Consider the following 26,091-nt stretch of genomic DNA (forward strand, 5'->3'; position numbering starts at 1 on the left):
CATCCATCAATAGACACTTAGGCTGTTTCCATATCTTAACTACTGTAAATGACACAGGACTAGACATAGGAGTGCAGATATCCCTTTAAGATAGTGATTTTTATTTCTCCGAAATATCTACCTAGAAATGGGAATTCTGGATCATGTGGTAATTCTACTTTTAATTCTCCATTCTGTTTTCCATAACAGCTATACCAATTTACATTCCCACCAGCAGTGCACATGTGTTCCTTTTCTCCATACCCCACAACACTTGTTATTTCTTGTCTATTTGACAACAGATCTCCTATCAGGTGTGGGATGATATCTCATTGTGGTTTGTTCTGTTTGTTTGTTTGTTTTTTACTAGCTTCATTCATTTTATTTTTCTCATATAAAACTAGGTGGTGGCCACAGCTGGAACCTGGGTCATCTGCACAGAAACTCTGGTGTGGGTCTTCACAAGATGGTTGGTGAATTCCTGATGAGGAGACTTGGTGAACACTGTCTCTTTCCAGAGATCAGGAGTGAGATGGCTGTACCTCTTGGAAATGGCATCAAAGGTGGCCTTGGCAAAGTTGCCCAGGGTGACAGTGAAGTCCCTGGCAAAGGTGTAGCAGTTGTCAATTCCCGCCATCATCAGTAGCTTCTTGGGCTCAGGGGCTGAGACAATGCCAGTGCCCCTAGGGGCAGGAATGAGGTGCACCAGCATGGAGTCACAGTGCCCAGAAGAGTATGAGGCTTGCCAATCTTGTTCCCCCAGTAGCCTCGCTGCACTGGGACAATGGAGGGTTTGGCCAGAATGATGGTCCCACAGATAGCAATGGCTACCTCCTTAGAGCACCTGATACCCAAACCAATATGTCCATTGTAATCCCCAATGGCGACAAATGCCTTGAACCTGGCCCACTGACCAGCGTGGGTTTGCTTCTGCACAGACATGATCTTCAAAACCTAGTCTTTGAGGGATGCTCCCAGGAAAAAGTCAATTATGTCCGATTTCTTGATGGGCAGAGAAAAGAGATAGATCTCTTCCAGAGACTTGATCTTCATGTCTTTGACCAGGCTGTCCAGCTCGGTGACTGGGAGCCACTACTTGTCCTCGGCTTTACCTCCACGAGCTCCACAGCCTCGGCCCAGGATCTGACTGCAGCCGCAACTCTGGCCTCAGCAGCGGCCGAAGCGTCCTCAGAAGCCACAGCGGCCTCCCATCCCAGGGTCCCTGGGGCCTCCGCCCCACCCCCACCCCACAGCACCAGCGTCCCCCTCCATTTGGTGTTTTCCTGAAGAAGAGAGTCATTGTGGTTTGATGAACATTTCCCTGATGATTGGTATATAGAGCACCTTTTCATGTAACTGTTGGATGTTTGTGTCTTTTTTAGAACAATGTCTATTCGGATCCTCTGCCCTGCCACTTGTGACGACATAGTTGAAACTGGAGGACCTCATGCTAAGTAAAATAGACCAGACCCACAAAGATAAATACTATATGATTTCACTTACAAGTTAACTCTAAAAAATCAAAGTCGCAGAAGCAGAGAATAGAATGGTACATGCCAGGGACTGGGGTTGGGGAAATGAGGAGGTGTTAGTCAAAGGGTATAAACTTTCCATTATAAAATGAATAACTCCTGGGGACCTAATGTACAGAGTGATAACTGTAGTTACGGATACTGCATTGTATGCTTGATACTTGAAATCTGCTGAAAGGGTAAATCCTAATTGTTCTCACCACACACAAAATAAGCAACAACGTGAGGTGATACGTGTGTTCATTAGCTTGGCTGTGGTCATGATTTCACATTGCGTAGGTATAGAAAATCATCTTGTTGTACACCTTAAATATACACAATATTTATTTGTCCATTAGTCCTCAATAAATATTGGGAGAAAACTAAATATTCTCTCCGTGGACAGAAGCTTAAGCCTGTGACTGAGTTTCATGCTGACCACAATCTTTTCTTCAGGAAGGCCTGCATTATGAATTTCATATTTTCTTAGCCAGCTTCTACAATCACCTGATACAATTCCTTATGATAGATAGATAGATAAGTAGGTAGATGGATGATATGTAAATAGATGATAGATAGATAAATAGATAATGTCCTACTTATTTTGCTTCTTTGGTTTAGCGTTGACCGTTCCTAATGTCAGTAATCTTACTTTCTAGTGAGAACGCAGATAATTAAAAAATAAATATAAAGAGAACATAAAGCGATATGAAGAGAAGTTAAGTAAGGTAACAGCATAGACATGACAGAGAATGCCATCTTAAATAGGAGGTCAAAGAAGAATCTTGATAAAAAAAAAATCTTAGGGTGAAATCCTGAGTAAAGTGAGGTAGCAACGTTCTGCTTTTAGTTGAGAGAAAAACATTTCTAGAATTGCAAGTGCAAAGCTCATAAGGTGATGGAACACTTAGTGTGTTTGTGGAAGAGAGAAAGATGGAAGGGGTGACATTGTTCCAGCAAGGAAGAAAATAGAGGAGATAAGTTCATACAGGCTCCCAGGGCAGATCATGGAAAACTGGGGGGTCTTAGGCCTAAGGTCTTCTTCTGAATGAGATGCGAAATTCTGCTGCACTGGGGAGTAGCCCAGGTTGGAGGTACCTGGGTACTGGGTGGAAAACACAACATATGCTAGAAGAGAAGAAGCAGAGCAATTGGTAAGTTATTTCAATATTCCAGGAAATGGGTGATGGCAGTTTGGCCAAGAGTGATAGAAATGGAGGGTGAAGAAATGGTTAGATTCTCAGTGCATTTTGAGGGTAGAAATCACAGGTTTGCTAAAGGATTTGGTTGAGGGTTGTGAGCAAAAGTAGAGGAGAAGGTCACTACACATTTATACTTGAGCCTCACTCTTTCAAGGGGCTTTCTCTGGTTCCCCAATTCCAAGTGATGCTCTATGGTCCTGCTCTTTAGACAGAAAAATCATTGTCACCCCACCCTGTGTGTGCCTGTTTACTTTCTATAATCCATTCAAGCCTCTCCATCTGGACTAGTAACAGCTTGTTCATCATTATGTGCCCAGGACCTGTTACAGTGCCCTGTAGACAAAAACATTTATTGAATTTTATTGAATGAATGACTGGGTTTTCTAATATGTTTATAGTTCAGAATTAGGAAATTTTATCTTATAACTATATTAATTTCAACCTATTTATTATAGTTGATGATGTATTAAATATAATGTGTTTCATCAAATTTCACTTTCATAAATTTGTTAACCACTGATAATTTATTTTCAATTGTTTCTTACTTTCCTCTATATCTATGAAAGATTTAATATTTTTTTCATAAATTTGGATGGTGTGCTTTTGTATTACTCATATTATCTCACCTGTGATACCTATAGTAATATTCAGTATTTGTTTGTATTTTCAATTTTCATATTTTTATATACAGAGGTAGCTTATTATTTTCATTTTTATGAGGTCAGCTTTATTGATCACTTCTCTTACATGGTCTTTAAAATTTCTGTTGCACCTACAACAGAGCAAACAAATAATTTATAACCTTCCTCAAGTTATGGTTAAATTTCTAAATTATCTCTTTTTTCTCCTGGGTTTTATTTTATATGTAAGAGAAAAGTATTTATCTTTCTTTTAAAATGCAAAACAACTGAAAAGGTCAGGGAGTTTTAACCTGAGAAATCTCTTTACAAATCTCTCAAGGCCCAGAGCTGTATATTCTGTGTGTTGTTTTTAAAATGGCAACTAATACCCTTATTGTTTCCAAAACAATACCAGCTGTCCCTGCAGGCAATACTAAAACATGGAATATTAGCATTCTTTATTTTAAAAGGTGTATCAATATATATCAGATGTTTATTTGAACTGGTTTACTGAGCTAACACTGCTGAAAGATTTAGAGTTGAGCACAAACAGTACTTTAGTTTTTCCAAATTATCTTTTCAGTTTCCAAGGACTCCCAAACTGATACAGTTAAAGCAAGAACTTTATTTTCATATAACTATGCTTTTGGACTGGGCAATTTCTAGGCATTTATATGGGCGCAACAAAGTTTAACTTGATATAATTGTGCTCATTCTACCTGTAAACTAAACAAGGCTTATAATTCTTTAATAGCTTAACACTAGTCCCCTGATACATTCTTAATTTAGTAGGGCCACAAATAACTGAGCAAACTTTCTTAGCTTTTTTCTGCCTATCGACAGTAAGCACCAAAGAGCAATGTAACAGTGGAGACTAAAAATATGTAAACAAAAGAAAAATTTTCAAACTTTAAAAACTAATAATAAATTTGATGGCAAAAGTTGACTGCTATACCAATGTAGGACTTTACACAGTTCTGGATCCTAAATCTCTAAGGTTACAGAAATATCAAATATAACATATTTTCTATGATTAGAATTTTCTAACTCTAATCCTGTTAATTTTTTACTGTAATAAAAAATATGGAGATTCTTAAAGCTAGTTTATAAGAGCAGAAAGTTTTCATACGCCAGGCTATTTCAAACACAAACTCTAGGTTTTGGTTTAAAAAAATCAAATTCATAATCAACTTATCCTAGTTTTTATCAAAATGAAAACATTTACTGAGGAAGGGAAGTGACTGAGAAATAATGCTGGAATTTCACCTTTGTCACTTTTGTTTAAATCAAATAAAAGAGCATCTATGTGGCTTTCAAAGGTACAAATAAAACATGTTAAGAATTTTAGCTGACTTCTTAATGACTGGATTTCTTCTTATATATTAACTTTTGAACCATAAATCTACCTTACATCTTAGAATCTTGACATCAGAGCATTCAACAAAAGTTGAAATGTTTCCACTTAGAGAATATCCTTTGGTAAAAGATCTGAGGAATGTTTAATGACCGTCAAGTGACCAAGTAAATCATCTGAGGATTCCATCTTGTTCATTTAATAATCACGTACCTTTCATTTTGGTCAATATCCACATATCCAAAATAAAGGTCTTAAAAATGAATTCAGATAATTCATCTCAGAGATGATATAAAGGGGATATTTAAGTTAAATAATCTTTAATAGAAGCACTTTATTTGAAATATTTAAATAGAAAACAAATTCAACCATATAAAATATACTTTCATAATAGCACTTATTTAAAATATTTAAAGAACAAATTTGACTGTGTATTAGAAATAATTATGCAATAGTTCAAAAAGCCCCTGTGTTTAAAGCAAAACAGTATAATTTTTAAGCAGAGACTACAGATTCAATGTGTTGTCACCACAGTGCATCAGGTGTTTTTACTGAATACATGTCTTTTTTATTCATGAGCTAGAAAAGAAGAGTTCTTTTCTTTGCCAAATTCAGGCACTTGGCTTTATGATAATGATCATATTCAGGTCATCAGTGGGGACTCATGGCAATGAAAGTAAAATTGTGTTATGCTGCATTTTAAATGGCTTGTTTAAATGCTTCTTCTGGTGGCCTAATATCTTTTGAATCTAAAAAAATGTCATTTCATCAAGTGAGTTAAAAAATGTACATAAATACCCAGAATTCCACATCACCTCTATTCCATCTAAATGTAGTAATCATTTAAACAACTATCAACTGCTGAAGTCCAGACTCCCCTTACTCTCAAGTTGAAACACTTAAGATAAATTAGAGAGACTCTAATAATTTAAAATCATAGTATACTGCACATACTCAGAACTGATCACTTCCAAATTTGGGGACATACAAAAATTTGAAGAGCTTCAATTAATTTGAATCATCATGTGCATCCTGGAAAGATATTTTAAATTATTTTAGGGTCTCACCTTTTTTGAGGAACTTTGGTTTGGAGAGGAGTCCCACAGAATTCCAGCACAGAGGTGCAAGACACATTGGCCTACAACAGTACCAAGGCAGTCCACAGATTCAGTGCATTTCCTATCAAATTACAAAAAGCATTTTTCACAGATCTAGAATGAAATTTTTTTAATTTATATGAAAACTCAAAAGACTCTAATTAATCAAAGCAATCTTGAGAAAGAATGGAGCCGAGGATATCAGGCTCCCTAACTTCAGACTGTACTACAAAGCTTCCATCATCAAAACAGTACAGCACTGTCACAAAGACAGATATATAGATCAGTGGAGTAGGACAGAAAGCCTGGAAATAAACCCACGCTCCTATGGTCAATTAATCTACATCTACAACAAAGGCAGCAAGAAGGTAACATGGAGAAAGGACAGTTTCTTTAACAAGTGGCGCTGGGAAACTGGACAGCTACATGTAAAAAAATGAAATTAGAACATTTTCTAACACCATATACAAAAATAAACTCAAAATGAATTAAATACCTGAATGTAAGACTAGATACTATGAAACTAAAGGAAAACATAGGCAGAACGTTCTTTGACATAAATCACAGCACTATTTATTTTGGATTCATCTCTTAGAGTAATGGCAGCAAAAACAAAAATAAATAAATGAGACTTAATTAAACTTACAAGTGTTTGCACAGCAAAGAAAACCATAAATGAAATGAAAAGATAACCTACAGACTGGGAGAAAATACTTTCAAACAATGTGACTGACAAGGGATTAATCTCCAAAATAATCAAACAGCTCATACAGATTAATATCAAAGAAGCAAACAACCCAATCAAAAAATGGACAGAAGATCTAAATAGACATTCCTCCAAAGATAAACAAATGGCCAACAGGCATATGAAAAGATGCTCAACATCACAAATTACTAGAGAAATGCAAGTCAAAACTACAATGAGGTATCACCTCACATCTTTCGGAATGCCCATCATCAAAAAGTCTACAAATATGGAGTTCCCATTGTGGCTCAGATAGTTAAGGATCCAATGTTATATCTGTGAGGATGCTAGTTTGATCCCTGGCCTCTCACAGTGGGTTAAGGATCCAGTGTTGCTACAAGCTGTGGTGCAGGTCACAGATGTCATTTGGACCTGTTGCCATGGCTGTTGCCATGGCCGTTGCCGTGGCAGCTGCAGCTCTGATTCAACCCCTAGTCTGGCAACTTTCATATGCCACAGGTGCATGGTACAAAGGAAAGAAAAAGTCTACAAATAATAATGCTGGAGTACATGGGGAGAAAAAGAAACACTCCTACGCTGCTGGTGAGAATATAAATTGGTGCAGCCGCTATGGAGAACCATATGGAGGTTCCTTAAAAACTAAAGATATAGTTAACATATGATACAGTGATTCCACTCCTAGGCACATATCTGTAGAAAATTATAACTTGAAAAGACACATGCACCCCAGTGTTCATAGCAGCACTATTTACAATACCCAAGACATGGAAGCAACTTAAATGTCCATTGACACATGAATGGATAAAGAAGGTGTGGCATATATTCAATGGAATATTACTCAGCCACAAAAAAGAAGGAAATACTGCCATCTGCAGTTATATGGATGACCTAGAGATTATCATACTAATGAGTAAGTCAGACACAGAAAGACAAACACCCTATGATATCACTTACATGTAGAATCTAAAAAAAACAAAAACAAAAATAAAACTGGTACAAATGAAGTTATTTACAAAACAGAAATTGACACATAGACATAGAAAACAAATTTATGGTTACCAAAAGGAAAAAGGAGGAGGGGATAAATTAGGAGTTTGGGATTAACATATACACACTATATAAAATAGATAATCAACAAAAACCTACTGTATACACAGGGAACCATACTCAAGATCTTATAATAACCTATAATGGCAAAGAATCTGATAAAAGAATCTATATTATCTAGATAGATAGATAGATAGATAGATAGATAGATAGATAATTGAATCACTCTGCTGTACACTTCTTGAACCTAACACAACTTTGTAAATCACCTACATTTCAATTTTTTTAAAAAAAGATAACTGGCCTAGTTTGACACCATAACATCATTGCAACTAAAATGTATACCTAGAAGCCTAGGAACCAGTTTCTTCAATTACACATTTTGCAAGGTAGGGGGTCTTTTAAAACCCAAATTAACACCCCATTCCAATTAGGAAACAGTAAAGTAAGAAATGTGGTGATTATTAGAACAGACCAGGGGAGAAAGATCCAAATGGCGTTAACAAAGAATCGTTTTCCTTAAACTTAAGGCAGTGTAATAGATTAAAAAAAAAAAAAAAAAAAAAAAAAAAAAACCACAAAGCTAAAGAAATACAGAAAGGTTCTGAAAGCACAGCAGGCAAATTCATATACTCCTACAACTGAATTTTAATCACAGTGGCCTTTCCCTCACCATGTTTTTCCTTGCCTCAATTTGCCCAGCAAAGCTAACTTTCTGGTTCCCTCTTGGAAGAATGATTGTATGGCATTATGTTTTACCAACACTCTTATGCCACTTTTTCTATATTCTCTTTGTTTGATTGTGGGAGAGGGTGAGCACTTTGACATTTTACTCAGCTCCGAGTTCACTTTCGACATCCAAATCCTTAAAGAACCCCCAAGTTATATTAGCACAATCGGGCCATTTAAAGATGGTCTTTCTTCAGCATTTTCCATCTTTTCATCTAAGCAAGAAGTTACAGTCTCCTTTTTTGCCTTTGGGTGTTCACGTATTTTGAGGTTGGCACTGACCAGGGAGCAGGATACTCTTCATAATTCTGCGTCAGTGGAAACATAATGTCCTATAGTTAGTAGGGGGGAAAAGGGTAAAGAAAAAAAATGAAAGAAAAAGAGCCTGAAGGCACTGGAATAATTAAGCAAATGCAGTGACAGCTGTGGCAGGTCCTGGGCAGAACTGGCTCCGCTGAGCTGAATTAATGACATCAACAGCCCAGTATCTCCATTAACATTTGATCATTAATTATTACTCTCTGACAGTAAGAGCCTAAACCTTCTTAGGAGTGGTCTGTTACTAATCTACCTTACCTGCCCTGAGCTCAGCTGTTTGCCCACCTCAGTGCAGTTGGTAGGCTGGTTTTCATTTCTCATTTTATTGAACCTCAGCTATTACTTCATTTACTTGGGTAGATGGCAATGACCATTAAATTATAAAGACTGCTTTGGATTTATTGGTTTGTTTCATCTAGAAAAGTGAGGGTCACTACCTGGATCTGTTGCATTGATTTTCTTCATCAAATTTAAAAGGGACAGGAGAATGGGCTACCTGAAGAATTGTATAAGGCAACAAAGAAGTAAATCATTCACCACTGTCTCCTTACCCAGCCCTTTGGGGACAAAAATTCCTCAGGTTTCCTCATTCCGGGGGCTGTGATCATTTGGATAATTGTCTTCTTAGCTCTTAAATCCTTCACTTAGAATGCTAACCAAAAATACAGAGAACTCCAATTTTATGTATATATCATCATCTATCTCTTCAAATTCTAATAATCTTTCAAAGTCACATTCTGTTTTCCCATGAAAATTACATGAATCTCTACTTTTAAAAATTAAAGATTGGAAGTTCCCTTTGTGGCACAGCAGAAATGAATCCAACTAGGATCCATGAGTATGCAGGTTCGATCCCCAGCCTTGCTCAGTGCGTTCGGGATCCAGTGTTGCCATGAGCTGTGGTATAGGGTGCAGACACAGCTCGGATCTGGCATTGCCATGGCTGTGGCGTAGGCCGGCAGCTGTAGCTCTGATTCGACCCCTAGCCTAGGAACTTCCACATGCTGTGAGTGCAGTCCTAAAAATCAAAAAAAATAAAGATTCATCAACACCAGATCCTTAACTCACTGAGCAAGGCCAGGGATCAAACCTGCGTCCTCATGGATGCCAGTCAGACTTGTTAACCACTGAGCCCACAGAGGGAACTCCTAAAGATTCATTTTATATCTATAGCTAAGTGTCTTTGATGGACTTTTAAAATTTGTCAGACCCCTGACAGTTTAATATGCACACATACACCCAGATACACATATAGACACCACAGATAATCTATAAAATTGCATAAGAAAGATTAAAAGCACCTCCCCAAATTAAATGGCCTGTTAATGTTTAAAAACATCTCATCCCCATTTCTCTCCAACAAAGATTTGTCCTCACCACATGATAGTATGTCTCCGTCAGTGGTAAGGATAAAAAATGGGAAATGCAAACAAAATCTCATGTGTTAAGTACTCTCCCCATGGCAGCAGACCTTATAGTATTAGAGTGATAATTAACCTTTACCAAAAAAGACTTCATAGAAGTCCAATACATTAATTTGCTGATTGTTCTCTTCCTGCTAGAGACGTAATCCAGAGTTCACTTCCTAGTCATAAACATAGACACAATATAACTTAATAGAGGGCCTGCTCCAGCTAATGGCCCTGAATGGACTGAGAAAATCTGCGCTTTCAGGACTGGGTAGTATATTCCCCAGCACACAGAGGGCACCTATGTATTCCTTCTCGTCACCAAGGAAACAGTGGTAGAATCACACCAGACCAAAAGTTTCCCTCAGTACCATTTTCTGTAGGCCACTGATATTGGCTCCCCTGTGGTAGATAGTTATAAGATTTTCTAAGATGATTGTGAGAAATCACCATCCTAACCCTCAAAAGAGCCTTCAAAACAACCCACTTAGGAACAGACTTGTGTTTTCCTATTAACAATCACTTGCAGTTCCAGGAGAATCCCCCTGGATCCTCTGGGCAATTCATGTGGCTTTACCAGGCCTGTTTATTGGAAACTATTACTCAGAAATCACCTTGGATGCAGAGCACGTGTAAGGAAGCCCCAGAAAAAGTAACTTAAGCTCTATGGACTATAGTTTTCTCATCTTAGAAGTACTAGAAAAAAAATAAGCAGCATGGTTCTTTTTTTCCTCCTGGTTACACCAGCAGCATACAGAAGTTCCTGGGCCAGGGATCCAATCCAAGCCACAACAGCAAGCGACGCCACAGCTGCAGCAACACTGGATCCTTAACCCACTACACTGGGGATCAAATCTGAGGCACCACAGATACAACTCCAGATCCTTAACCCAACTGCACCATACCAGGAACTCCAACAGTGTGTTTCTTCGCAAGCTGAATGCTGAGGTTTTTGTTGAGACATGTTTGTATGGCTGAAGCTGGAGTGGGAAAGGGAGAAGCTAGACTGAACTAAATTCCGTTTAGTTTTTTAAAAAATTTTAACTGAGTATCTTTAATGTACAAGGCAGTTTTGTGATGGAGGGGGAAAAAAATCAATGTTTCCTATCTTTATACCATTTTTTTTAGCCTCACAGGAATTATCATCATTATATGACATCAATCTTTCCCATCACTTGACTAGTTGGCTCTGTTCCCTAAGACTTTTTCTTACTCCATATATGCTACAGTGACTCCTAGGACTTAGCTCAATTTCACTTCGTTTCAGCAATATGCTGACTGCTCTTACAATCACCCCAAACAATGGCTCAGATACACCACAATAGATTTATCTGGTTTCATAAATTAAGACAGCTTAGTTTTTTTACAGCCTTCTCATAACTTCACACAAGTCTTCTCTTTTAATATCACCCTAAATAGAATTGTACTTATACTACATTTTTAAAAATCTCTCATATGCCTCTTCCATAACAATAATATTGTTTTCTTGGATTCTTAAAACTATCAAATTTCCTCTAGCTGATTATAGATATTACTTATTCCCACTGCATACTAGTTTCCTCTATCTAATATCATTTGTTTAGTTTTTCCACAGTGCTCCTGACTCATAAGTCACACTGAGTCACCCAAGTTCACCTCAGGATCTCCAGCTAGCTTCCAACAATTTGCCCAACATATATAATTAATCCATATTTGAAAAAGGAAAAAAATAGTAAAAACAGAAAAATTGTAAAAAGAAAATGAATTAACACACAGCATTAATGTGCCATCTTCATGATGCTTTAGCAAAAGAAGCCACATTTTCCATGGGTGATCCTTAAAGAAAAAAGTCACTATGTTAAGCAGTCTCCTATTATAGTTTCTTATAGATATTTTTCCTGAATTTTCTTCATCTTATATCACATTCACAATGACTCTTTAAAAGAATTAAAATCTTGCATTTTGATTACTTCTTTTTTACATTTAGCAAGAGATTACAGAGCAGATATTGTTTGACATTGAATTTCTGTTAACATGTCCTCCACTGGAGCATAGTTGTACACATTGTTTCAGAGCTAACATAATGGGGAATATTTTCAAAGAGGGCTGTGTTTCAAGCCAGATGGTTTATCTGCCAAAACAATTCTCCCAGTAGAGAAATAGTAGCTGCACAGTTGCAGTAGTGTTCATAAGCCTAGTGCAGTAGATTCATTTGGCACCCACATTTTGGAGTCAAACAAAAGTGTGGTTTGTGTGAATCTCAGACTCAGACGTTCATAAGTGAAAAGGAGTTTTCTGCAATTGCACATTGTGCTTTATTGTAAAGGAGGTCGTGTGTTTATATCAGAAACACCATATGCAAATATGATTTTTTAAATATATATTAATAATTTTACCCTTATAATGCAAGGGGACAATACTAGAATAATTTCAGAGATTGTCACAGTCTGGTCCAAAAAGAGCCAAGTTGCCATAATTGTGTTGCAAGCAAATGAATTCCCAAAATTCAGGTCCACTACACCTAATATAATTTGACAGAGAAAAGACTAGCTGCGTATCTCATCTTGAGTGTTTGGCAAGGATCAACTGTTACCTACTGAACATTCAAGGATTACACAAAGTGTTCCAAGCTGTTGCCACCCATGGCTCTGGTCACCTTCTCAGAGAGCTCTTAATTTAAAATACCATGATTTTTAAGGATCCCTTAAAAGAAGCCTTGATGGTTCATGGTGTTTGCTTCTCTACCCAACCATGATCTTAGAGGCATTGCTACGCACACTGGGAATCTCATCCTTCTTTGTCATAGGAACAGTCACTTCCCTGTATACCAATGCTGCCCACACTTTAAAAATAAAACAGAAGAGTTAGAGGATTCCGAGAGGGGGTTACCATGCTCTGAAACGTCTCAAGCATGTAGCGGGATGGGAAAATCCCTGAGATTCCAGAGATTTTATTTAAAAAATAGCACATGGGAGGTTCTAAATAAAGAAATCCTTGGGTATGTTGGGGAAGTTGGCACTTGCAGCTCTTTTCCTCAGAGACTATTTTTGCTAGAGTTAGCGAGTGAGCAAGTGAGAAAATGCATGTGCATGCATGTGCCCTTTTATGTTTAAAGAACTCAATGAACGTTAATGACACTTTATTTTCATGGAGAATAGATACTTTTTAAAATTATATATAATATTTTCTCCTGAATTATTTTTATCTCTAATATATTTCATAGTTTAATTTTTTAAGCAATGTTATCCACATCAAAACTTCAGGATGAAAGAAGAAAGGGATTATTTAAAAACAAAATAGTGAAAATGGGATTAAAACTATGACCTCCACAAAGTGAGTTAACACTATTTCACGTACAAACTACACATACACACACTATTTATGTCCCATAATAACTCTCAAGCAGGAGGAGAAAAAAATAAAGGTAAATACTAGAAGCTTCACTACTCTGAAATTAACAGGTTAGCTAAAATACACTGGATGCTATAAATATTCACATATTAGCTTTTAGGGCCCTCAAGTATGATAAAATCCAGATCAGAAAATTTCACTCTGAATTAATGTGTATATTAAATCCAAACAAATGTTAGAGACACATGCCAAGATAAAAATCTTTGCATGACTGTCTCTAAAAAACATACTGTTAAATGAATACCTGTGGGCAAATCAAAATAAAAAATATAAACACCTGCTAATTACCTGCCTCATTTTGGAGGCTACCCAAGAAATGTTGACACTTTATTTCTTCCTTAGGCTTATATATGCTGCATCTTGATCTATTTGAGTAAAGATTTGCTGGCATGACATTTAATGCAGGCATTGAATACTGGCAGAATTGTGGGATTTTTTTATAAAAGTGACTGCTTTCTCATTTTTCTTCTTTTTCTTGTGCATTTTATGAATGTTTTCATTTACTAGCAGGCAGCTTATAAGCCATTGTGGCCTAAGAAACACATATCCCATTGTCTTTTAACAGAACTTTTGAAAATAGTAAAGGATATAATGTTATATATTTTAAAACAAAGAAAAATCCTATCAGGTCAGATATTGATGCTTTGATTGTTTCTGTGTAATTAATGCACAAATCTCTAAGTATTCCCATGTCTCAAATACCAGGAAAACTGCCAATTGCTTCCACACATCACTGGAGTGGTTTCCTTGTTTGCTCTTGACATTTTGAATCATTTTTGATGACTTTACCAAGCAGAAACTAAGTATATATTTATCTTTTTGGTAGATAGTGTCATCAAAATTACATATGTGGGATTTCCCATCGTGGCGCAGCAGAAACAAATCCGACTAGGAACCATGAGGTTGCAGGTTCGATCCCTGGCCTCAGTGGGTTAAGAATCTGGCAACGCCGTGAGCTGTGGTGCAGTTTGCAGACATGACTCAGATCCTGCATTGCTGTGGTTGTGGTGTAGGCCGGCAGCTGCAGCTCTGATCCAGTCCCTAGCCTGGGAATCTCTATGTGCTGCTCATGAGGCCCTAAAAAGTGAAAAAAAAAAAAAAACTATATATGCGAAGTCCAGGGGTTGGGGGGGGGGGGTCTCTCTCTGATGGACAAGTTGAATCCAATTCAAATATTTGCAGCATCAATAGCAAACTAGATGTATCCAGAAAGTGAACAAACTGAATTATTCATGAGACCAAAGTTAAGTCAATATATCTCTATCTTAACCAGAGCCTTTCTAATAGTTTGCATGCTACAAAATATGCAGTACAATTAAGACTGATAAATATCATATGTAAACAGAGAAGAGAGACTGGTAATTTGTAAATCAGTTTGTAATATAATTGTCCTGACACTTAACTTTCATATTTTCAAAATACTTAAATATACTTAAATCAGAAAAATCTGTGCAGGGATGCTGTTAAGCTTTGAAGAATATTCGGGGAACTAGGAAACAGAAGGAAGGGAATTCACCTCCACCACTTCCTTAGAGGAGACAGACGTGACCAAGGTGATCTTTTCCTACTCTCCGTTCTGTAGTCTTTTAATCACACGATTTTCAAAGAAACCCACCTGAAAAATAATGAATGTATGTGTATGCATAACTGATTCACTTTGCTGTATACCCCAAACTAACACAACTTTGTAAGTCACCTCTCTTCCAATAAAATTTTAAAGAAGGAATGCCTATCATTGCTCACATGAGGATGGTAGTTGCATGATTCATGACTTCAGTCTCTTTTTTTGTTTGAAACTCTGACTCCATTCATCACGAAATTTACAAGTGAACTTGCAAACTGAATAAAACAGAAAACTACATAATGCCTTAATAATGGAATGATTTTTGGCATGCACTAGTTGTCTCTTCTCCATGGGTTCTGCTGGTCCCCCTCATCATTACCACCAGTAAAACACTAAACCACCACATTTTCTGTCTGACATCAAATCTATGATATCCTTCCTACATCATAATACTCAAATCAAACTGGTTTCCAAAAGGGATGTCTCCAGGCTGTGCCAGTCATCCAGGATCTTTCTGGTCAGGATCCTGAGACTCTGATTTAGCCTTGTGCTCTCCGAGCATGCAAAAATACAGCCATAGAGAGCTGAGCCATGCTTCTCCATGTGGGCTGAAGTTTCCAGGTGGCCCGTGTGTGTTATGATTATGCCTGGCCTCAAATAAAAGCAAATTGACAATCCCTCACCTCCCTCAAGACAGTGCCAATTTTTAAATAAAATGTCTAGTGGTGATTTATTGCCAGTGCAAACTGCCAGACTGGCAGCCCCATTTACCTACTAAGCAGGCAAATCAGTAAAAGCTATGTCAACCTTGCCCAGTTTCCCCAAGTATGTTCTAGAAGGCATTCCAAATTTCATGTGTATTCTGTTACTAGATTTCTTGTTTGTGTGCATTAGAAAACAAAATACCTAGCTGACCTGACTGACTTCAGAGAGTCATCATTCTTCCCTTGAGAGTATCCTGGGATCATCCAAGCTTATTTTCCATAGATCACACACCCTTACATTTAGATAAGAATTGTTGACCCTTAATCACCTGGCTAGAATATCAAATGGGGCTGCACAACTGAAAGAATTTCTTTCCTGCTTCTAATATCATCTCAAGGGCATGTTTCCTACCACTTCCCCAAGGACCCAACACCTGCCCTGGAGATTCTCAAGAGATATCCCTCACTTATTCCTCTCCAGCTTATAAATAACAGCACCTGTGGGGCTAAGTATAATTTTTTAAATGCTGAGCTAGGGGTGTTTTTTGGGGTTTTTTGTTGTTGTTTGTTTGTTTGTTTGTTTGGCTCTGTCCATCCCTATTATCCCATATTAAACGGATCTCTATTTTTGCCAGAATAACATGCTTGAGATTTTTACATTTCTCTTGTCAAAAGCCCTTCTTTCTATTTGAATAGGAATAGCAGTGCAAAGAAGACTGGGCTACATATAACTTATTTTAAAAGAGAAGGGGGAAAAAAAAAAAAAAAAACAGAGCCATCAATTCCTATTTCTTTAAGGTTACAGACAGCCTACTCTGACGAATGAAACCTCACCCAGTCTTACTTAAGCTGCCCAGAGTGACTAGTTATCAAGCCAATGAGAAGAAATCATTTATGTCTCTTCTTGATGCCTCCGTGTCATTGTACACGAAGTGCAGAGCCGTCTATATTTCATCAACCACTTTCTTCATGTATTATTTAATAAAATGTTTAGAGCATGCCTAATTACAAACATTTATTATAGAATCCAACCCTGGAAATGTGTGAGAATGTGCTAAATTGTTTCCTACCTAAAGTTTTAATGAGAGTATAATACCTCCGGCCCATATGCTTCAAGAACGTTATCCTTAATTATGTAACATGGGTATTTTACTGATATCTGTTAACTGCTCGAGCAGCTGTGGTTTTCTGCTTTTTTGCACAGCTCGGGAGGAGCAGTGAGTTCAGTTTCCCCTTTTTGGGGGGTTGCAAAATCCATACCCCAAACAGGTGTGTGCAATCACGAACCGCAGTGATGAACCCAAACTGTTGCCTTTCTAAAAATTCCACCAGCCGGTGACACATGCCAGTCAAGGTTGCACAACCTTGTTTTCCACCGGTTATTTTGATGATTCATTCCCCCATGGGGAGGTGAATTTCAGCTATTGTTCCTTAGCTCCTGTTTCTGATAACTAGAGGAATCACTTCCTCATTTTGATGATTTCTCTCTCTCTCTTTCCCTCTCTTGGTCATGCTCTTGCTGCCTCCTTGTTTCTTTTTTAAATTGAATTTAGATCCTTGGGAAGGTGCTGCCTGAAATGGCTATTCTCTTCTTCACAGACAAGGACTAGGAGAGGTGAAGCTAAAAGAAACACATTCACCTTAAGGAGAACTCTTCAAGTTGTGATTTTATTGCAATGAATTTACCTGGATGATATGTAACTATAAATCAACCATTCATTAAAAATAGAACAGCTCATAGCAATAAGTTAATATTGTCTGCTTTCAAATAATGACCTTGGAAAACTGTACATTGCTTCTATCGATTGCTTAAGACATGACTGTGGAATTGCAATAAAAACATCTCTCATATCGCTTTGAATTTCAAATGTGGCAAATCGTCCTCTTTAAAAGGTGGGTTTGATCTCTCCAAATATCCGAAGTTTATCCAGAGACAAGTCTAGTGGTAAATTGGTCAAGTCCTTTTTTTAATAAAAATAATTTTGATCATTAAATAATAAAATTAACTCTTTGTGAGGAATAAAAAATGAATCTAAAAATAATTTCAAAAAAGGAGATACAAAACATTTTGAATAGTAACAAATATCACTGAATTAAATGTAGTCTCCCTAACATGACTTCTCTGTAAATATTATATGCTTGCTAAAATTATACAATATTATTTCATCTTCACATCTTGGTTTTTCTAGGAGCAACTCAAATAATTTATTTTTTTTCTTCTTAAATGACAACAAAAAAAAATGCAATAAGAATACTCCATAGAAATTTTATTTTTAATTAATGATGTCTGCACAGACATGAGAGCACATCAACCCATTTCACACTGCTCTAAAGGTGTGGATTTTCTCGTCCAAGAAAGTGGTATGTCATAATGGTAATGGAATAATAGGTCATGGAATGTGATCATCCATATATTAAACCCTAATTTACCACTTTTGGTAAACTGGAGCAAGTGACTAGAATCTCAGTTTTGTCATCTGTTGAATATGGAAAATAAACATGTGACTTGCATGCATACTGTGAGAATTAAATGGATGCAAAAATCTCAAAGAAACTACCTAGCATAGGAAAGATAGCTAAAACATGGTGACTTAAAAAAAAAAAAAAAAAAAAGGGAGTTCCCATTGTGGCACAGTGAAAATGAATCCAACTAGTATCGATGAGGATGCAGGTTCAATGCCTGGCCTTGCTCATTGGGTCAGCAACCAGACACTGCTGTGAACTGTGGTGTAGATCAAAGATGTGGCTTGGGTCCCACGTTGCTGTGGCTGAGGTGTAGGCCAGCAGCTGTAGCTTTGATTTGACCCTTAGCCTGGGAACTTCCAGATGCCTTAGGTTCAGCCCTAAAAAAAAAAAAAAAAAAAAGAATAAAGAAAATAAAATATGGTAACTTTTGTGATAGTTGTTATGATTACATACTGATGTCTGACCAGAGCAAGAGCTCCTGAAAAGCAAGTACCATGCCTCTGTCATGCTTGTTACTCAGCATTTAACATAGTGTCTAGCATGTAGTAGGGCTTAATAATTGTTTTTTGGACTAGGCTGAATATATCCTCTGGATATATCTAAGATTAAAAATTGGAAATAAGTAGAAAATTTTAAATTAAATTTATTATAAAAACAATTCTGGGGCAATGTGACCAGGTTTAGTTGATAATATATCCCATGCCCATTAATAATTAGAAAAAAGTATATTATTACATATTTTAATATACTTGATTTCTTGATCTAGCCCTTTCCTTCTCTCTTGAGTGTTTTTAGAAGCTTAGTTGTCATTGTGAAGTTGTCAATGCAAAATGATTTAGTTAGAAATAATCACAAACAAACCTTAAGCAGGAAACTCTAGGCAAGCTAGGTAGATTGAGTGGAAAGAATAGCAGAAGTCATAGATTAGCTGCCAGATGGGGAGATGGTGGGAGGAGATGGTGGATAGGAAGAACATTAAGCCACCACTTCTATAATTCTTGGTAGCTGCAGGGGTGTGGACTCCATAAGGGTGGTGGAGCACTGAAGCAGAGTCACACTTCCCTAAATACACAATGGGGTGAAGTCTCTATTTAACCTGCACCAGGAATAAACCTAATGCTTGGTCCTCACAAATCAACAATGCAAATGTGAACTCAGCAATAAAAAAAAAAAAAACTGTTATACAGATAAATGAAAAAATACCACTTAATCATTTCATTTTCCTCATTTTTTCTTCCTTTCTCTATGCTTTGACTATAGACATAAGACTGTGTAAAGAAAATAATTCAAAGATGAGACCATCTTAGGCTCAGTAGACAATTGTACAAGCTGTTTTTTATGAATTTAAAGCAATTTCTATACCTGCATAGATTTAAAGGTGAAAAGCTGGATAATCTCTTTCAGGTAATATCTTATTACAGAAGCTGAGAGGATTGTAACCATCCTATGGCAACCAACAGTCAAGTCTACTGAACCTCACTGAATTGCTGGTATATACCAAAAACAGAAAAGGAAATTTCTATGAAAACAAGCACATGCTCCATGAAACAAATTATGGTGCTCACAGAGCCTTTTCAAAGGGATGAGCAATCAAAGTACAACATACACATGTATCTTCAACTGTCAACCGTCAATAAGAATTCTCCTTGAACTTCTCACTCCAGAATATTACTAGTCTTGATTCTTCTCAAGCACCTGGCTATGAAGACCATGAACAACCTATTGAATTTGCACATAGGTACCCCTACTGAAGAAACTTTGCTTTGTCACGGCACTTAGAGAAGAAGTTAGATAATCGTGTTTAGGAGAATTACAAACAAGGAACAGAAACTTTGGACTTTTTTTTTAATCTTAGGTTGGAATCCCATGACCCAAGATTTTGCAAGTCCTGAAGGAAATTCAGCTCAGGCAACGAAGAGTCTTATGATACATTACCCTGCAATCTCTTCGTAGTTAAACCCCTGATTCATAAGGGAAAACAAGAATACCAATAGAACGGAATCCCAGAATTAATTAGCAAAGGAGAAATGCACAGCTCAGCTCACTTGACAACTCGTCATCTCCTATTCTCTAATTTTATAGTGGGGAACATCCTTCTGTAATAATTCTTCTCATTGTCTTTATGTATCTGTCCTGCAGGCTGTGAGCTACTTCAGGGCAAGGATCAAATCATACATTTCTCGGTAGTCTCAATTCTTGGCACAGAAACTTGCACCAAGAAGATGCTTGGTAAGAATGTGTTAAATAAATCAAATGACCTATATACCTTGGTCTTTATAAAGGATATATCTATGAAAAATAATGCATTTTTGTAACTTGGTAACAAACGCCACATAGTAAGCAAATATACTTCAATCTCTTTAACACAGATGCAGGCAGCCAGGTTCTCTTCCCTTTCTCCTGCCCAGCATGACACTGGCCTCATTTTCTCTCTCTCTCTCATTTTCTTCAGCCTGATATGGCCTTAATGCCACCCTTTCATCAGTGGATTGCCATAGCTGGAGCCTTAAGTGTCAGAACTGAGGAAGGAATGCCATGGTAAACCCCTGTAAGACCGCTTTACCTATCGTTAAAATTTGTGCTATTGTTCAAATAGCACTCCAGAGTTCTTAATAACCAATCTTCCCTCTACCCATGTCAGTTAAGGCATTTCATCCTAAGTTATTCAAACTGAAACCTTGGTGCATCATCGACTTCTCTATGTCCTTCATATCCCCTTTTGAATCAATTAGGAAATGCTATTATATCTTCAAATTACATCCATAATCCAACCACTTCTCATGACCTCCACCAGTCATGAGCCCAAATGACTAGCATGGCACGAGTCACCATTATCTCTTGTGTGAACTGTTGAAATAGATCTTAGCAGGCCTCCTTTCCCATCTGCAGCCCAGTCTTAACAGAGGAAGTAGAAAGACCCTCTGCAGTCACAAGTCACATCCGGCCATTCTTTCAACCTGAACCCACCTATGTCTTTTGATAGTATTTCTCAGAGTAAAAGCCAAAGTCTTACTATAACCTAAAAGGCCCTATGTTACCTGTCTCCACCCCTGCCCCAAATTCGTTACTCCCTAAACTCTGATTATTCCCCCATCTCTCTGCTCCAGGCACACTGGCCACAGCGCCATTCCTAAAATGAGCCAACGTACTAAATGTTCCCCTTTGCATGGCATTACCTCCCAGATGGCCAGATGATGTGCCTTTCATTCTCTTTTTGGCTAAACTGGACTTTTTCAGTGAGGCTTTCCCTAGACATCCTATCTAAAACTTCACCCTTCCCTGACACCTTATGCTTTTATTCTTTAGTTTTATCTTTGGTACCTCTCACTACCTAATAAGCAATATGTTCTCTTTATTTGTCCTAGTTATTGTTTGTAGTCCCCTCTAGAAGATAAGTACCATAATGGCAGGGATTTTTGCTTTTATATTTTAATTACAGTAGTTAAAAATTGGAGAACATAGAATTGTGCCTAGTATATACCAGGTATTCAGTAAGTATTTATGAATGAATATGTCTCCAGGCACTGGTTTCATTTATAGGATTTCTAGTCTATCATTTATGTTTGATCATTCTTAAAGAGGTATCATAATTGTAAATTTTGAAAGACCAAATTTTTTGAAACTTGTTTTTTAAAGGAATCTATTAACAAAATCCAATATAACATTGTTCTATGAAGTTGCATGCTGGCTTACCATGAAGATTTTTGAATTTAGGTCATGGGAAGGATTAATTAGATAATACATGTTTTAAAATATTTTAAGAATAAAAAAGCAAAATTATATTATCTTTAAATAATGAAATCTATAACAAAAAGAACTTAGATAATTGACTTAAAATATACCATAAAAATCTGAGAATGAAGAGATTAGTTAAAATAATTAAAAAGTAAATAACAGTCTATAGAAAAAAAACTCAGAGTTCCAGTCGTGGCTGAGTGGTTAATGAATCCGACTAGGAACCATGAGGTTGAGGGTTCAATCCCTGGCCTTGCTCAGTGCGTTAGGGATCCCATGTTGCCGTGATTTGTAGTGTACATCGCAGGCATGGCTCAGATCCCGCATTGCTGTGGCTGTGATGTAGGCCGGCGGCTACAGCTCCAATTCAACCCCTAGCCTGGGAACCTCCATATGCGATGGGAGCCGCCCTAGAAAAGGCAAAAAGACAAAAAACAAAAAAACAAAAAAAAAAGAAAAAAAAACTCGTTAGAAAATATCATTGGGAGAAATCCTGTTTATTTATATGTTAACCATAGAAAAAATAGATGAAACATAAAGGAACCATTAAGAATTATGTAAAACCTACATGAATAAAATATTAAAATGCCATTAATAAAAATAAAGTAACAATCAAAAAGATACATCTTCATGAAATTAGTCAAAAAATATTTACTTGCTACCTATTAAAATGCAGGACAATATTCTAGGCACTAGAGATGCAATAGTGATTAAGAAAGATAAGATTCCTGTCTTCATGAAGCCTCAAAGTCACTGAACGTTCAGTCTATCCAAAACCAGTCTCATATTCACTTCCCCCAAGCCCAGTCTCCCAAACTAAACTCCCAAAGCTAAGAATATAAATCACACAATCGCCGAGTATACAAGCCTACAAACCAGGAAGCTGGCCGGCTTTTTTTTTTTTTGGCCTTGCCCATGGCATAAGAAAATTCCGGGACCAGGGACTGAACTCACACCATGGCAGCAACCCAAGCCACAGAAGTGACAATGTTGGATCCTTAATCTGCTATGCCACAGGGAATTCCAGCTGGTTTCATTTTTAACACTGCTCTTTCCTCTACCATCCAAATCAAAGCTATCAATAAGGCCTATTGACTTTCTCTCTTAAAAATTGCTTGAATGTGTCTCCTCTCCATCTTGACCACCAACACCTGAACCTCAACCATCATTGTCTTCTGCTGGACAGTGATAACATGGCCACCAGCACTACTGATCTGTCTTCAACTAGATTCTCTAAGGATGGCAAATACGATGTTTACCGAAAGAAAAGGTTTTAATGACTCCTCATCATTCAGACCTTCACTCAAACATCAGTTCCTTACGGAGGATATTCCTGACTATTCACAGGTCCTTACAGTATTATGTACTACTCTAGCTGGTCCCTTGCCTCAGCTGATATTTGGTTGTATAATTACTATTGGTCTCTCCTGAAAACTGTATACTCTATGAGGAGAATGACAGCACCTCTTTTTTTTTTTTTTTTTGGTTCTCATTGTGTTTCTAGGGCTTAGCATAGCATCTGGTATATCATAGGTTCTCAAATAATTTTTGTATATAGCATTGCCCTTACACCTGGCTAAATGGGCTTTAGCCATGGTCCTATTCTTTACAGCCTCCCTCCATGTAGAACCCTCACACACATGCCTGTGTGCACTTACACACACGCACACATACACAGAACTAAATACATTCAGACACTTCTGTCATGTGGCTTTCAGCACACAGCCAAAGCACAGTGCAACCCATTACCTTGAATATCCATTCTCATAATAATGTCTTTTATAAACCAAGGGAATGCTTCTTCTCATTCCCTGCCCTAAATCTTCTAAACAAAAATATAACTGTGAATGGCTGAGGATTGGGTTGATGCTGACATTGGAAAGGAATTTTGCTTCAAATGAGTATCAAATGCACAGTTAATCATCTCGTCAAATCCTTCCTCTCAGACAGAATGAATGCAAGATACTCTTGCAAAACAAGTATCATTTCCCGAAGTGTCTAGAATCTTTCTTGTTTCTTTTCATGTTCTAATTCATATATCTGGAGGCCCTCACAAACCAACACAGTATCTGCATATCAGGATGGCAAATTTAAACCAGCTCAGGGTTAATGAAGTTTGGGGAAACAGGTGCTCTTCACTATTGCTGGGACTTTTCTATGGAGTTAAAATTTCTGAAAGTGATTTTGAAATATACATCAAAACCTAAAGTGTCAGACATTGGATAGGCAACATATCCCAGGGTTATGAGTACTAACTCTGGATCCAGGAAGAATTGAGTCATATTGTGGTTCTGTCACTTCCTTGCTATGTGATTTAGGCAAGTTTCTTAACCTCACTATGCCTCAGTTTCCTCCTCTATGAAATGGTTATAATAGTACCAACCTCAGTTCTTCTGAAGTTCTGAAGATTAAGAGATACTGTCTGTAAAGTGCTTGGCACAAGAATAACATGACTAATATCCAATATCACTATCTTCCTTCTCCTCCTCTAATTCTGCCCATAATTATCAGCATTTGACCAAATGCTCTATTTCCATGATTTTATCTTGACAAATGGAAAGCCCTGCCATTAGATGTCATAAAAAATAATATGAGGAGTTCCCGTCATGGCGCAGTGGTTAATGAATCTAACTAGGAACTATGAGGTTGCAGGTTTGATCCCTGGCCTTGCTCAGTGGGTCAAGGATCATGCATTACCATAAGCTGTGGTGTAGGTCACAGACGCGGCTCAGATTCCATGTTGCTGTGCTGTGGTGTAGGCCAGCAGCTGCAGCTCTGATTAGACTCCTAGCCTGGGACCCTCCATATGCCATGGGTGTGGCCCTAGAAAAGACAAAAAGACAAAAAATAATAATAATAATAATGTGATAGATCCATATATGCTCAAAGGGAAAGATGATCATAATAGATTAAAATATATTCCACAAAAGTATCAATGATCTATGGTATAATCCTATTTTAGTATCATCTATAGTACGATCTATAAATAAATAAATATGTATGTGTATATAAATAAAATTTAAAAATTTTAACTGCATGAAACTAGTTCAAAGTGGCTATATTTGGGATATCTGGATTAAGGGAAAGATATTGTTATATCACATTATATTCCTTTATAGTGTTTGAATGTTCTGAGTATTTCTCATTTTATATAATCAAAATTTTTAATTTATTAAAAATATTTTTTTCAGATTTCGTTTTGAAGTCATTCATGTTGCAGGACTTATCCTTCTTTGTTAAATGTATAGACTTCCCATTCTCCCTTGCAGCCTGGTTGAAGCCATGTGACTATTTCTGGCCAATGAGATATGAGTGAATATGACATGTATCACTCTGGAACAAAGTAGTAAGAGTTTGATATCCCCAGACACTATCTTTTTGTGCCCCTGGGAAGACATATGATGGTGCTGTTGTGGCTGTCAGATAAAATGGCACAAGCAACTGAGAAATGCTATGTTTTTCCCCTGAGACTTTCCATTCCTGAAGGGCATTCCTATTACTTTTGGATCTTAAGCGGATAGTGAAGTGTACTGTACCATAAAAGGTTTCCAATAAACACTTACTAATAGTACCATTCATTCGCCATCCCTCATTCCTAGACATGGACCTGCAAATTGTTGTGAACATTACTGAAATTTTGAGAAGTATTATACCTGCCATCTTTGAAAATACAAAAGAAATGCAAGGGAAATAGCTAACCACAGAACATATCTGTATTTGGTTGGTCCATTTGGATTTTTGTAGTTTGCCAAATTGCCGGGCTATATATGCAGTATACATTCAATAAGCAAGTTTCAAATATCTATTCACCAAGACCTTTGAAGACAGAGATAACAGACTCAGAGTCAGATCTTGCCAAGTCCACAGCCTTATTGGAAGAGAATACCTGGAAGCAAGTAACCAGAAAATAAACACTGATCATGCCATGCATGGGGTCGGTCTTATGGCTAAAGGGAGTAACAAGTGGCTCCTTATTCCTGATAATCCAGGAAACCTTCAAGAGGAGATGCTATTGGAAAGTAATCTGAGTCAATTAGGCTATAAATTTAGTCTTGAAGTTAAACTTGTCCCAAATAAAGGTGTTCCAAAGGCTAAACTCGTGATAAATTTCCCCTTTGCTTATTGACTAGAACAGAGTGAATTTTTGAGCTATATGTGCACATATTTTCTCATAAAGATATACTTGTATTTAGGAGTTCCCGTTGTGGCTCAGTGGTCAATGAATCTGACTAGGAACCATGAGGTTGCGGGTTCAGTCCC

At 37.2% G+C, this 26,091-nt stretch overlaps 1 protein-coding gene and 1 pseudogene across 2 annotated transcripts in view; both read right to left on the reverse strand.

The window, feature by feature from the left end:
- Positions 1-26,091, reverse strand: part of LOC110257201 (uncharacterized) — a 758,677-nt gene that overhangs the window by 563,372 nt on the left and 169,214 nt on the right. Inside the window, exon 12 of one of the 2 annotated variants that reach the window (XM_084998887.1) lies at positions 5,734-5,845. The exons of the other annotated variant lie outside the window; for it this stretch is intronic. Coding sequence (XP_084855013.1) covers positions 5,734-5,845 — 112 coding nt within the window. The remainder of the gene's footprint in view (positions 1-5,733; positions 5,846-26,091) is intronic. 2 annotated transcript variants of the gene reach the window in all.
- On the reverse strand, positions 271-1,251 carry LOC146395747 (small ribosomal subunit protein uS5 pseudogene; annotated as a pseudogene).

Source organism: Sus scrofa, chromosome 15 (assembly GCF_054392235.1).
Source record: "Sus scrofa isolate SSC_HxYL_T2T_F1_AM1 chromosome 15, Sscrofa_HxYL_maternal_Yorkshire_Landrace_v2.0, whole genome shotgun sequence".
Classification (NCBI taxonomy): domain Eukaryota; kingdom Metazoa; phylum Chordata; class Mammalia; order Artiodactyla; family Suidae; genus Sus; species Sus scrofa.